The sequence below is a fragment of the Engystomops pustulosus genome, chromosome 3 (assembly GCF_040894005.1).
Source record: "Engystomops pustulosus chromosome 3, aEngPut4.maternal, whole genome shotgun sequence".
Classification (NCBI taxonomy): domain Eukaryota; kingdom Metazoa; phylum Chordata; class Amphibia; order Anura; family Leptodactylidae; genus Engystomops; species Engystomops pustulosus.
This window is the reverse complement of record NC_092413.1, coordinates 68,376,496-68,391,513: the sequence shown is the minus strand read 5'-3', so window position 1 is coordinate 68,391,513 and position 15,018 is coordinate 68,376,496. Positions and strand designations below refer to the sequence as shown.

Genomic DNA, 15,018 nt, shown 5'->3' with positions numbered 1-15,018 from the left:
AGGCCGGGTGAACACAGTGCTTCTGAGACGGAGGCGAGTCCTATAGCAGAACAGGTTGGAAGAGGCAGTGGTGGGGCCAGACGGAGAGGCAGGGCCAGAGTTGGTGCATCAGCTCCAAATGTTGCCCGTAGTCAAACTCCCGTGGCGAGGGCTAGATTTTCAGAAGTCTGGAGGTTCTTTAAAGAAACACCGGATGACTGACGGACTGTGGTGTGCAACCTTTGCCAAACCAGGATCAGCAGGGGTTCCACCACTACTAGCTTAACTACCACCAGTATGCGCAGGCATATGAATGCTAAACACCCCACTCAATGGCACCAAGCCCGTTCACCTCCGGCCGGGCACACCACTGCTCCTTCCCCTGTGTCATCTGCTAGTCAGCCCCCTGCCCAGGACCACGGCCCAAACACCTCCCGTGCGAAAACCCCATCTTCGCCTCCACGATCCTCCACAGCATCCACCAGCGTTCAGCTCTCCATACCCCAGACGCTGGAGCGCAAAAGGAAGTATAGCGCAACCCACCCACACGCCCAAGCCCTCAACGTCCACATCTCCAAGTTGCTTACCCTGGAGATGCTGCCCTATAGGCTGGTAGAGACCGAGGCCTTTCGAAACCTCATGGCGGCGGCCGCCCCTCGGTATTCGGTCCCCAGCCGCCACTACTTTTCCCGATGTGCCGTCCCAGCCCTGCACAAGCACGTGTCAGAGAACTTCATCCGTGCCCTGACCAACGCCGTTTCTGACAAGGTCCATCTGACCACGGACACGTGGACGAGTGCTGCCAGGCAGGGCCACTATATATCGCTGACGGCACATTGGGTTAACTTGGTGGAGGCTGGGACAGAGTCAGACCCTGGGTCTGCTCATTTACTGCCGACGCCAAGGATTGCGGGGCCTACCTCGGTCCAGGTCTCAAAGGCCTACTATGCCTCCTCCTCCTCCCACCCCTCCTCCACCTCCTCCTCCGAATTACCATCCGTGGGCATGGCGCCATCAGTCGGTAGCTCTAGCCACAGCAGCAGTGCCGTCGCTAAGCGACAGCAGGCGGTGCTCAAACTGCTGAGCCTAGGCGATAAAAGGCACACCGCCCAAGAGCTATTACAGGGCATCACGGCGCAGACTGATCTGTGGCTGGCACCGCTGAACCTGAAGCCAGGCATGGTTGTGTGTGACAACGGCCTTAACCTGGTGGCGGCTCTGCAACTCGGCAGACTGACACATGTGCCATGCCTGGCCCATGTGTTAAATCTCATAGTTCAGCGTTTCCTCAAGACATACCCCAATCTGTCTGATTTGCTCACGAAGGTGCGCCGCATCTGTGCGCATTTCAGGAAGTCCAGCACAGATGCTGCCACTCTCAGGGCAGCGCAGCGCCGCCTCCAACTGCCCGCTCACCGACTGTTGTGCGACGTGCCCACGAGGTGGAATTCAACATTAACCATGTTATCCAGAGTTTACCAGCAGCGCAGAGCGATTGTAGACTGCCAGATGTCAACTTCCACCAGAACTGGTAGTCAGGTCAGTCAGCTTCCTCAAGTCTACAATGAGGAGTGGACGTGGATGTCTGATATCTGTCAGGTGCTGAGTAACTTTGAGGAGTCAACACAGATGGTCAGTGGCGATGCCGCCATCATCAGCCTCACCATCCCGCTGCTTGGCCTGTTGAAAAACTCTCTGGTCAGCATGAAGTCGGAAGCTTTGCGCTCGTCACAAGAGACGGGGGAAGAAGATACCCCTTGTTGATAGCCAAAGCACCCTTAGGTCTGTTTCTCAGCGCATATCGGAGGAGGTGGAGGAGGATGAGGAGGAAGAGGAGGAGAATGTTGGCGAGACACAAGAGGGGACCATTGTTGAGTCCTTCACTGTTCAGCGTGTATGGGCAGAAGAAGAGGAGTTGGAGGAGGAGGAAATGGGCAGTGAGGGGAGTGAATTCTTGCGCGTTGGGACTCTGGCGCATATGGCAGATTTCATGCTAGGCTGCCTATTCCGTGACCCTCGCGTTTAAAGAATTTATTCCAGCACCGATTACTGGGTATTCACTCTCCTGGGCCCACGGTACAAGCAAAATCTTTCCACTCTCATCCATGGAGAGGAAAGGAGTGTGAGAATGCATGAATACCAGCAGGCCCTGGTGCACAAGCTGAAACAGTATTTCCCTTCTGACAGCGCTAGCGGCAGAGGGCGTACTTCTGCGGGACAAGTAGCGAGGGAGAGTAGGCGAGCAGGCAGCTTTTCCAGCACTGGCAGGGGTACGCTTTACAAGGCCTTTGCCAGTTTTATGTCACCCCAGCAAGACACTGTCACCTGTCCCTAGTCTCGGCAGAGTAGGGCTGATCTTTACAGAAAGATGGTGAGGGAGTACGTAGCTGACCATACCATCGTCCTAAATGATCACACAGCTCCCTACAACTACTGGGTTTCAAAGCTGGACATGTGGCATGAACTGGCACTGTACGCCTTGGAGGTTCTTGCCTGCCCTGCCGCTAGCGTGTTGTCCGAGCGTGTTTTCAGTGCAGCTGGTGGCATCATCACCAATAAGCGTACACGCCTGTCGACTGACAGCGCTGACAGGCTGACGCTTATCAAGATGAATAAAGCCTTCATTCTCCACCAGGTGAAAGAAGCTCAACCTGAATAATGTATGCACTCCTCCTCCTCATTGTCCTCCTTATCCTCCTCTTTGTACATTAAAGCATAGGAAACTGGCTATTTTCTGCCAGGGCCAACTGGCTCTAGCTATAGTACTCTATGTATTTAATTTTTCTGGAGGGCCACTTACCCGGTCCTCTGTTTTAATCAATTTTTGGGAGTGCCACATACAGGCACTCAATCTATTTAATTTTTCTGGAGGACCACCTACCTGCTCCTCTGGTTTGAAAACTTTTTTGGACTGCCACATACAGGCACTATCCAAATTAAATTGTCTCCATAGCAGCCTCCACATGTTGTTTTTTTAGCTGGCTCCACACGTTGTCTCCATTGCTACCTCCACACGTCATCGCCATAGCTGCCTCCAAAAGTCGTCCATATAGCTGCTTCCATACATGGTCTCCTTATCAAACAAACTGTGTCAGGCAGAATTTTGGGTTGTTTTCATGGCTTCCACATCAAACTTGTTAACTTTGTCGCCACCCTGCTGTGTAATCCACAAAATATCCTGGCAAACTTTTATCATTTACCGATATTATTTCAGCGCTTCTTGCGCATCTGTTTACATTCCCCTCACCCGCCATATCCCAAACTTATAAGAACGCTACTACACTTGATCTTATACAAAAGGTTCTTAGAAGTGCTGTTTGGGGAGTAGCCTAGAGACAGGGGCTTGGATTGGCGAAAGCTTGTCTGGCAGCGGAGCGCCAGCTCCATCTCAAGATCCAACTAACATAGGTTTAACTGCAGTACCTTTAATCTACTACTAGTTCACTGCCTCCATACATGGTCCCCTTATCAAACGAGCTGTGTCAGGCAGAATTTTCAGGTGTTTCACCAGATACATAGTGGAACTCGGCCCATCTGTCGCCGCCATGCTGGAGACCTGAAGTTGCAATCATAGCAGCGCAATATGGATGCCCCATACTGTCGCTCTTAATCATGGAACCATTTCCGTAAAAACAATTAAAAATAGAACCACTATGCTATTCCATTATTCCTAGGTGAAATATTCAAACGACCCGGCCTGCTTTGAAAATTATAATTTTTTCAAAGTAAACGCTTCTGGCCCCCAGGCCCATTTTGGGTGGGGAGGAGCCGAGAGACAGGGGCTTGGACAGGCGAAATCTCGCCTGGCAGTGGACCGCCAGCTCCATCCCAAGATTAGGCAGCCTCAGAGGCATCCATGCATGCTGCCCCTGCTTTTTCCTGTCCATTTTGCCACCACGATCCTCCACAGCGTCCACCAATGTCTCATTTCAACTCTCTATACCCCAGATGCTGGAGCACGAGAGGATATGCAGCACATCATCCCCTTATCAAACGAGCTGTGTCAGGCAGAATTTTCAGGTGTTTCACCAGATACATAGTGGAACTCGGCCCATCTGTCGCCGCCATGCTGGAGACCTGAAGTTGCAATCATAGCAGCGCAATATGAATGCCCCATACTGTCGCTCTTAATCATGGAAGTCGTCTCCATGGCTGCCTCCACATGTCGTCCCCTTATCAAAAGAGCTGTGTCAGGCTAATTTTTCGGGGGTTTCACCAGATACGTTATGGAACCTGGTCACTATGTCGCCACCATGTTGTGTTATCGACTAAATATACCGTCAACCTTTTGTTCACATAGGAAATCATTTCACCTCCTTTGGTGAAACCTGAGTCCTTTTAGGGTATGTCGCCATGACACTCTCTAGCCTGCCACTGCTGCCGCTGCCTCTGCATGCCGTCCCCTATAGTGTCAGGGTCAATTATTGCATGTTTTAGATGCTATCTAGCCTCATTCGGTCACTCTGTCATGGCCATGCTGTTGCCCATAATTTTTGCATAATGGTGCGTTTAAGCAGCCTCAGAGGCATCCATGCATGCTGCCCCTGCTGTTTCCAGTCCATTTCCATGGTGTTTCCATCCTTTTCTGAGGTTCCCAGGTGTTTGGCCAAGCTTCCCTGTGCAGAGCCTTGGTCCCCTTGAAAAATGCTCGAGTCTCCCATTGACTTCAATGGGGCTCGTTATTCGAGACGAGCACTCGAGCATCGGGAAAAGTTTGTCTCGAATAACGAGTACCCAAGCATTTTAGTGCTCGCTCATCTCTCGTTATGATGTATGTTATATAATGATGTTCTTGTAATGATGTACTTATATGAAAATATGGAGCTAAAGTCCTGATATATGTACATATCTTTGTACGATATATTTATATATATGTCCATATATTTGTACGATATTTGTTGAAAAAAAAAGTGACAATGTATGTTCTATTTACTTATAGAAACCACACAGGCTGGAGCAAACTAATTTTGGTACATCAATGGCCAGTCACTGTATGTAAAGTAAGTAGTTTGCACTTAACTCTTTTACACTCTTTTAAACCATGTACAGGCAGTCCCCTACTTAAGGACACCCGACTTAGAGACAACCCCTACTTACAGACGGACCCCTCTGCCCCCTCTGTCCTCTGGTGAAGCTCTCTGGATGGTTTACTTTACTCCCAGGCAGCAATGATCAGCTGTAAGGGGTCTGTAGTTTTATTGATTATTCAAGGTCCCATTAAAGCAAAAAATTTTGAAAATCCAATCGTCAATGGGACAAATACATTTTTTGTCTGGAGCTACAAATATTACAATACCTACAACTTGACCATGCAATACTCATGACATAAATAAAGAGGATCAAAAAGTCAATCCAAAATTGTAAAAAGGTTGGTCACTCAAAATGACATACCAAAGGTATTAGTGCATGTGCATAAAGCATACCGACCATAATGCATGTTGTATTGGACCAGAGGTGTCACCCTACCACCACAGAACCCTGACATGTGCTTTATCGTCGCTTTCTTCCCACTAACAGACAGGGTCTGTGTTTTGGATAGAGGAGAACCTCTTCTTTCAAATTAATCTAAAATTGTGTTTCTAGGTGGCATAGATCCGGAGATATGCAGGTTCAAATTCACAATTTCAGGTGGGATTTTTATATATAAAAATCACTCCTGACGGCAATTTAACAGTTTTCCTGAAAGTTGGAAAAACAAAATTTAATATAAAAGAGGAGACAGATTCATATAAAAGAGGAGACTCTCCTCTTTCATAAGAAAAAGAAGTGCGGTTCTATGTGTCACAGAGCCAGAGGTACAGCTCTCTGAATTGTCCTGCCTTCCAGATTCTTAGCTATTACACTACAGGGAGAATTCACTGCACACATGAGCTGCTGCACCTCACAGATAATGGAAACGTTGACTTTATATGTTACTACATTTTGATAAGGAATAATAACAACTAATGTTCATGTTTTTAACCCTCTCCTATTTAAGAACACACTTGCTCTTTTATTGGCTTTTATTTCGTGTTTTTTTTTTTTTGCAAAAATTAAGTGATGAGAATATTCCATCCTCTTCACCTAATGTGGCTACATATTAACACCGCGACCCAGAACGTGTCCATTAAGTTATATGTAACACCAAAAACACACACATGTTCTGGAATAAAGTTTTTATTTCACACCATTCTCCATTATTTACACCTATGCTATGACATTTTCACTCTCATTCTTTTGAACCGCGGAGGGTTATTGTGTTATTGTGCAGCTAATACATTGGCGCACATTTAAAAGTGACTTGTTATTTCATCAGCTCGGTTTATGGATATATAGTTTTTTATTTGGGTCACCATTATGTAAGGAGCATACAATGATAGATCTGTGTGAAGCTCAGTGCAATATTTTGCAAAAATAGTCTGGCGTCCCCTGTGGATTTAACGTTCCCTTTGCTGCATATTTTGATGAATATACACATGTGGGGTATGTTTGATCTCCTCACATCTTGCTGTTTTAGGAAAGTATATTTTCTTTATATAAGTTTTCTGGATTTGTACATATTTTAGAGGAAATTTAGAATTTTCATGCAATTATTCAATTTTAATACTGTTTGATGCAAAGTTGCATGAAGGTGGTAGTGTGTATGAATTAAAAATGTTCTTTTTGTTTACATGTTGATTTCTGGAAAAAAATGATTTTATGTTCAATCATTTTATTCGATTTTGATCTTAAACATTTAACATTACAACATTCAAATGTAACATATTAACAGCAAAAAAAATAGCAAAAACAGTGTGCATAGTGTATAGTCATACTCCGGTAGGCCTATAGCTAGAAACTATTGTCAATGGTCCGTGAGGCACGTACAAAGTTGAATAGCTGCTACACTTAATAGCCCTGACGGTTTCCACGTATTTATGAGGCGTTTTAATATTCTGTTTCTGTTAGGAAGACCGGCTTGAATCAATATGAGAGATTTATTCTGTCATGCCTAGCAATAGAGCATGATGAGTTATGTGCAACCCCATTTCCCCCCTACCCCTACACCTCTTTGACTCAACGTGTCCCAACAGTCTCTTATCTCTCCCCAGTGTTTCTGTTTCCCCTTATATGTCGACTGTCTGCTCGGGGGCTTCTTCCAGATCTGTTGCCTGTTCTTACCATTCTATAGGCCTAAACTCTCAGGCTAGGCCAGGTTATTATTGGCCAATAGGAGGTGTGACTCACTAACTAATTAACACGAATAAACAACTAGACAGTCGACATATAAGGGGAAACAAACACTGGGGAGAGATAAGAGACGGTTGGGACACGTTGAGTCAAAGAGGTGTAGGGGTAGGGGGGAAATGGGGTTGCGCATCAGTTTATTGCTCTGGTGGGGCGTCGGAACCCAGGATGTCCCTGAATTTCTGTGTTCCCTGAAATGTAATCCAGGGTCTCCATAGTGTTATGAATTTCTCTGAGGTGCCCAACGTGTCAGCCATAAATTCTTCCATACAAATAATATGTAGCATCTCTTGTGCCCATTCTGAGATGGTAGGGGGTACGTTGGAGCGCCATTGACGTGGGATTACAGAATGGGCAGTGATAAAGGGGATTTGGGGATTGGGTTTTTCCTCAGTTCCTATGGGTTTCAGTGGTTCTGTACAGCCCCTTAGTCTGTGCTATTTACATAAGCACCTACTCCAGTCCTTCATACAACACAAGAGTAACATACAACCCTCGCAGATACTTTTATATAAAAAGACTTTACTAACAACATACATGTGACAAAGTAACTACATAAATACAATACAAAATATATAAAGAACACAACTATACACAAGCCTTCTTTCCTGACCCCTCCTGGACTATATGTATGTATATACAATATGTTATATACCCTGAGGCAGGAGTCACATCCAGTACCTGCCCGTATACATGTACATATAGAGACGGATGCACAATAGCATACAGGTTGTACATGTGGTTACACTAATATATACACACTCACTGCAAACACTTAGCTATGTATATATACGGTAAAACACAGTACACCTGGGATATCTATAGGTACACGTATAAAGTCTACTATATTATAATAAGTACTATGTTATAATTACTCTTATAAAGTTATACACATACATAGAAAGCACACACAATATATGACCTGGTTCCTTAAGTTAAGTGCTGGTCGTCCAGGTGGGGGTCAGGAAGCAAGAGCCTGATTTCTGGTTCTTCCACCTTAAATATCCCTATGTATAGTCCCTGCCCACCCCCCTTAAAAATCCACCCTAAGATCCTCTCAGGATAGACCCCAGTGAGTGCAGGGAATCTCACAACTGGTTCATGGTGGCTTTTTACTGTTCAAAGCCTTTTTATATGGAAAATATATAATATGTAAATAAATGAAAATATAACGTGATGACGTAGCACGCGCACGTCTCGAGGCAATGCTGCGCTTGCCCAACTAACACCAATGCTGAATGAATCGCACCTCACCTCGGATCACCTTGACTAGGCAGGAAGATAGATAGGCGTAAGGAATCACACCGAAAGCTGGATCCCGGAGGTTCGCGCCTGAGGAAGACTGATGGGACTGACGAGCCGGCCGTGGACGCTGTAACCAGCAACGGAAGACTGACAGGAGGTGGCGTGTGGGGAGAGAGAGATCGCACCCGACCCTGGCGCTGCTGAGACCGGAGACCGGTGAGACTGTAAATACGAGTCGGAGTAGTGTCAATAGCGGAGCGCCTCGCAGTGACATCCTCCTATCGAACGTGGGCTGACATTATCTGTGGCAGGTTGGATTGTGCAGGAACACGCGGTGAGTTATTGCATTACGGAGGAGCAGTGGAGGTGTAAAATACATCAGTGTGTGGCGGTGGTGGTGCGGGCTGTTGGTAACTGTCGGAGGTGGCCGGTTTCGGGTGGTGCCTATGTTAGCTGGGTGGCAATCGTCTACCCGTCAGTGCAGCAACTCCTGCTGGGGGTGGGCTCTCTTCGGAGCTGTTGGGGAGCGGCCGGGTGTAACCACCGGGTGTGCTCACTGGCGGCGACGTGGATAAGGGGCGCTACCGGCCGTGGTGTTGGCGCTGTGGGGCGGCGGGGCCGCCGGCTGCGGGGCCACACGCTGATCTAGCTGCCTCTCCGACTTGTTCCACTGCCCGTCACCCAGACTGCGGTATACTATCCTTATCAATTCATACCCTGCTCTCCGAAAAAGATCATTATTGGAAGAACGATGGAAAATCAAACTAACATACCGCAAACTTGCACTGCTCTCTGACTAACCAGAAAATTTAACCCCGTTTGTGGAACTTTTCTATACTTATACCCTTCTGCCTTGTGGTCCAAGAACTGCACAGTTAAAAGCTTAGTGCTGTAACAGAAATCCTCTAGTGCCCTAACAGCAACTAACATTAACTAACTTTATGGCTTCTCAGCGGGCTACAGCTGGAATTTTTCTTTATTTATATCCTTCTGCCTTGTGGACCAAGATCTTCACAGTCAAAGCTTAGTGCTGTAACAGAAATTCTCTAGTGCCCTAACAACAACTAATATTAACTAACTCTCTGGCTTCTCGGCGTGCTACAGCTGGAACTTTTCTCTGCTTATATCCTTCTGCCTTGTGGACCAAGATCTTCACAGTCAAAGCTTAGTGCTGTAAAAGAAATTCTCCAGTGCCCTAACAGCAACTAACATTAACTAATTTTTTGACTTTTCAGCGCGCTATAGCTGGACTTTCCGATTTCATGAGCTCTTGTTACTAATATTGACTAACAACCTATAACCGCACGTACGGAACTATTATTATTCATTTATATGTACGCGAATGCTAAAACTCTCCCTGGGAAATATGTGTCTTTGGAGTTGATAAGCTTCTATGAGGGTTTGATATTAAGATCCTATAAGTATGCATGCTTATTCCTTTTTTTTTCTCTGTAATGTGAGGTAAAGCTTATTAATATTTGCAATTGGTTACTTTTGCTGAGTAATATATACACTTAATATTAGCCAGTGAAAAAAAGGGTGCTTCGTACATTACAATTTAAAAAGGTATTGGAGAGTAGGAAGAAGGAGAGGAAGGAAAGGGGAAAGAAAGCTATATTTATTTAAGAAAAAAAAAAAATTTTTTTGCTTGACATCTGAAGAGACCCCTCGATGGGCCGCCCAAAGAAACACCAACCAACAGTACCACGCCTGACAAGATATTTTGCCCCCAAACAGACTGTAGACACAGGAAAAAAAGTACGAGGAAAGCCAAATAGTAATTGTGAAACGAGTGAGTTAGACTCCTCGGATCTCTCAGAAAACCTGCTTGCAAACTCTTCAGCGTGCAGCCAGGCGATATCTGAACAAACACAAGCAAAAATAGACCCAATTATGACACAGGCAATGTCTGAATCTACCTTTCAGAGAATGTTAGATAAACTAGAAAACAACATCTCCTCAAAGCTTACATCAGCTACTAACGAAATTAAAGCGGACTTAAACATATTAGCAGAGCGAACTGATAAATTGGAAGTTTATACCGACAGCTTAGCTACAACTTGCAATGCTTTGATTGATCTGACTATAGACCTAAAGGAACAATTAGACAGACAAGCATTCAAAATTTGTGACCTAGAAGATAGATCAAGGCGGAACAACTTACGTATTAGAGGGATCTCGGAGACTGTTAAAAATACAGAACTCCCAGATTTTGTTTGGGAATTGTTTTCGACAATTTTGCCAGACAGTTCTTACACAGACCTCACAATAGATAGAGCACATCGTCTTACCAAACCGAAATTTCTGCCTACTACAATACCAGCGGACGTTCTGGTGAGAGTGCATTTTTTTCACATAAAGGAAGAGATATTGGGGCACATTTACTTACCCGGTCCAGTCGCGATCCAGCGGCGGGTTCTCCAACGCTGATTTGGGTTCTGCTGGGATTCACTAAGGTCCGTGCGCCGATATTCACCAGGTGACGCTGCTGCGCCGAGGTCCGCCGGAGTTCACCTGCTTTTTTCTGGTGTATGTGAGTGCTTGATCTTGCGACACAAATGGCTTTTTAAATTCTGCGGTTTTTCCGAATCCTTCGGGTTGTCCGGTGGCCACGCCCCCGATTTCTGTCGCGCGAAAGTCGGCGCGATTGCGCCAAAAATCGATCGCGTGCGCCACAATTCCGTGAAATACAGCGCAAAGAGGAAATATTCGGGAAAAACCCGACGGATTCGCGGCTGCGGACCCTTAGTAAATGAGCCCCATTATATCAAATGAGACAAAAACACCCACTACCAGTTAAATACAAAGACATCAAGATATTTCAAGACCTATCTACTGCCACATTAGGGAAACGTAAGGAGTTGTTGGATTTTACCCGGACCCTTAGTGAGAGGGGCATAAGGTATAAATGGGGGTACCCCTTTAAGCTAATTTTTAGAAAAGACGACTCCACTTATGTTTGCAGATCGGGTAGTGAGCTCACTGAATTATTTAAAAAATGGGATTGGCCTGTCACAGAAGGGACTCAAGAATCGGTCAAAAGTAAAATCCCAAAAAAACTCACAAGAGAGTGGGCTAAAACTTAGAGAATTAATCAAGAAGGAGGCTATCCTCCTTCCTTCCTTCCTGACATATTATTAGTTGGGCTACCCAGCAGCAACTCGAGTAATATAACGTAGGAATTTCTTTTCTTTTTTATCTTTTTTTTTGCTGGTTTTAAGCCGATACCAGAAGTTACCAAGTTATGGAAGATACTTATTGGTAACTGCTAGGAAAATCCAAAAAAGGCTTGTGATCCCATTTGTGTTTTTTTGTTCGATTGATATAGTTGCAAGAATACTAAGATTGTTGCAGTATAGAGTATGGTTGCTAAAGAGAATGTTAATTATGTGTCGTACTATATTTTTGGTTAACAATTTGGAATTGAATTAATGGCTATTAAAATACTATCATTAAATATCAATGGTCTAAATTGCCCCTATAAAAGAGCTGGCAAACTGTAAAAGTGACAAAATGTAATATTGCTTTTTTGCAGGAAACTCACCTGGTGGTGGGGGACCAAAAGAGATTTTGTAACATTAAATTCCCTCATATCTACCATTCACACGCCACAAAGAAAAAAGCAGGAGTACTAGTGGCAATAGGAGCCTCAATAAATTGGCAAGTAATTAAAACAGTAATAGGTGAAGATGGTCGATATATAATAATCACAGGGAAGATTGATAATACAGTATATACCCTAGTGAACTTGTATGCTCCTAATAGAGGACAATTAAAATTCCTGCGTAAACTATTAAAAACACTTATGAGACTGAATCAATCACAGGTTATTGTAGGAGGAGATTTTATATTCAATACGGTTTATTTAGTTGAAAAGTGTCAGCATACATTTCAAGAAAAAACTGTGTAAAACATTTTTGGTAGAAATGACAGTATGCATCATAACAGCAATGGGACACGCAGGTCCCAATAATGACAAATGTGGATCGGGAGCCTCCGCACACCGCAAACAGACTGCAGCGGGGTGGTAACACACCGAACCTACACAGATAAAACTGACTCTAGAGACCGGTTATAACAAGTGATGAATAAGAGTAAAAGTGCAACTATAGAGTCAGGAATAATACATAATAATATGTTAATAACGCTCAATGAAGGACCAGCTACACAGTCCATATAAAACAGATATTAAAGGAAAGGGAACTAAGAGCAAAGGGAGAGGGATTTAAGTGGGTGGGTGGGGGGAGTAAGGGGAAGAAACAAGGGGGACCAAAAGGGGGTCAAGGATAGGGAAGACAACATGATGGAATAGGGACACAATACAACTGTCACTCGCCGACGGCTCAGGCGAATAATGCTATATACTCTGGTGTGCCTTTAAACAGGAACCACGGTTGCCAGATTCTAGTGAATTTCTCCATGGTTTGATTTACCTCTGCCAAAAGCTCCTCCATGCGACAAATATTAGAGAACTCGTGAATCCACTCGAGGAAGGGAGGTGGGGTGGGGGATCTCCAGTGACGGGGGATGACCGTTCGAGCAGCTGTGAGGAAAAACCTCAATAGGCCCTTCTTCTGTGACCCTACTGTACCCGGGAGAATGGATAGAAGGCCAATCTGAGCTCGGGCCTCTACTGAGCAGCCCGTGACCTGTTTGTAGGTAGCAAACACTCTGTCCCAGAAAGGTTTGAGAGCGGCACAATCCCACCAAACATGCAACATTGTTCCTCTGGAGTTATGACACCGCCAACATCTGTCAGACACTGTAGGGTAAAATTCGTGTAGGACTGTTGGAACCCGATACCATCTTGCCAAAATTTTGTAATTTTTCTCCTGTGCAGAGCATGCAGAAGATAATTTGTGGGTAAAGATGAATATTTTCTCTTTTTCCCGTGGCCCAAACTCGACACCCAGCTCCTGCTCACATCTTTCCACAAATGTCGGGTCTCCCGGATGTAGCTGATCCTTTAAAATAGCATAAATTTGGGAAATAACATGCATAGGTGGAGTGGAGGAATTGAGCATTTCCTCAAATGCAGACTGATTAGCTCCAAAAGTTGCCCTATCTCCCTGTGTGCGTATGAAGGATTGTAGTTGGGAATATTCCAGCCAAGATAGCTGAGTGTCAGGGGCTTGGGCACTTAGATCATTAAAGGAGGGTAGGGATCCGTCCTTAAGGACTAAGTGCATGCGTGGGTCATCAGATAGACGCCATATCAAAAACGATTCTCTACCTAGACCTGGGGGAAACATCGGGTTCTTAAACAACGGAGTTAGGGGCCCTAAAGGGCGGGATAGAAGACCCCGGCGGAGTAACCTTCTCCACAGCACTAATGCAGCCCGAGCGTAAGGTGTGTAACCCACTAATGATTGTGCCATGTCCCCCTGAATCCAAGGCACAGTTTTCAGAGGTATGGGTGTGATATTCTGTTCCAAGAGTACCCATTGTTTAGAGGTAGAATTATACGTCCAGTCCACAAAGCGCATTACTACAGTCGCCCAGTGATAAACCTGTAGGTCGGGTAATCCTGCCCCCCCGGAGGACTTGGGTCGGGTTAAGATTTTCCATCCCACCCTAGGTCTTGCGGAACCCCACACAAAACGTAACATCGCTGATCTGAGTTTTTTAAAAAAGGGGGGAGGGGGGAGGAGGGGTATTCCCTGAAAAAGATATAAAAATCGCGGCAATACGTCCATCTTAAGGACGTTAATGCGTCCAAACCAGGAGAGCCTTTTTTATCATATATGGAGAGGTCTACTAACGTGCGTTCAAGCAATGGGGTATAATTAAGTGAATACAGTAAGCTCAAATCTGCCGGGATGCGTAGGCCCAGGTATTTAATGGAGTCTGTAAGCCACTGAAATGGAAAGTGTGCCATAGTATGTAAAACCTCGGTCTGAGGTGTAGGAGGAGATTTTAATAGCATAGTAAATCGTGAAAGGGATGTCTCTAATCCTGGGACATCCTCAAGAGTAATAAACGGAAGTATATTATCAGAGTATTATCTTCATGATATTTGGCATTATACACATCCACAAGAAAGAGATTATTTTTTCAAAAAAGGCCCAGTCATACTCTAGAATTGACCTTTTTCTGATTAGTACAGATCTGATTGAAAGAACTTTAGCCACCACAATAGATCAACAAGTTTGGTCAGATCATGCTCCTTTAACAATAGAGCTGAGGCCATCGTGCGCATCCCAAGAAGTATTCCCTTGGAAAATGTATCCGTCAACGATAAAAGATGAGAATCAAACTTTAGTAAGTTTACTAATGGAATATTTTGCACGGAATGCAGGTTCAGCCTCACCTACGAGCGTATGGTGTGCGCACAAGATGACCATGAGAGAAAAAGTGAAAAAAATACAAAGGGGGAAAATAAGAGAACAGAAGTTACAACTCACATCATACTTAGATCAGATAAAAATACTAGAGAATAAACATAAGGTTAATCCGACAGAGCAAATTAAAAAAGAGTTGGGGAAACTTCGCTCGGAAGTACAAACAATATGGATAAAAGAATACAGTAATAATCTAAAGAAAACGAAACCCAAAAATTACGCCATAGGGGACAGGGTAGGCAAATCC

The 15,018-nt window shown here is 44.8% G+C and overlaps 1 protein-coding gene across 1 annotated transcript in view; it reads left to right on the top strand.

The window, feature by feature from the left end:
• The window catches only part of LOC140120487 (ribonuclease T2-like), a 292,997-nt gene that overhangs the window by 123,514 nt on the left and 154,465 nt on the right, over window positions 1-15,018 (top strand). Inside the window, exon 5 of the mRNA XM_072139513.1 lies at window positions 4,919-4,979. Within this exon, the coding sequence (XP_071995614.1) occupies window positions 4,919-4,979 (61 nt within the window). The remainder of the gene's footprint in view (window positions 1-4,918; window positions 4,980-15,018) is intronic.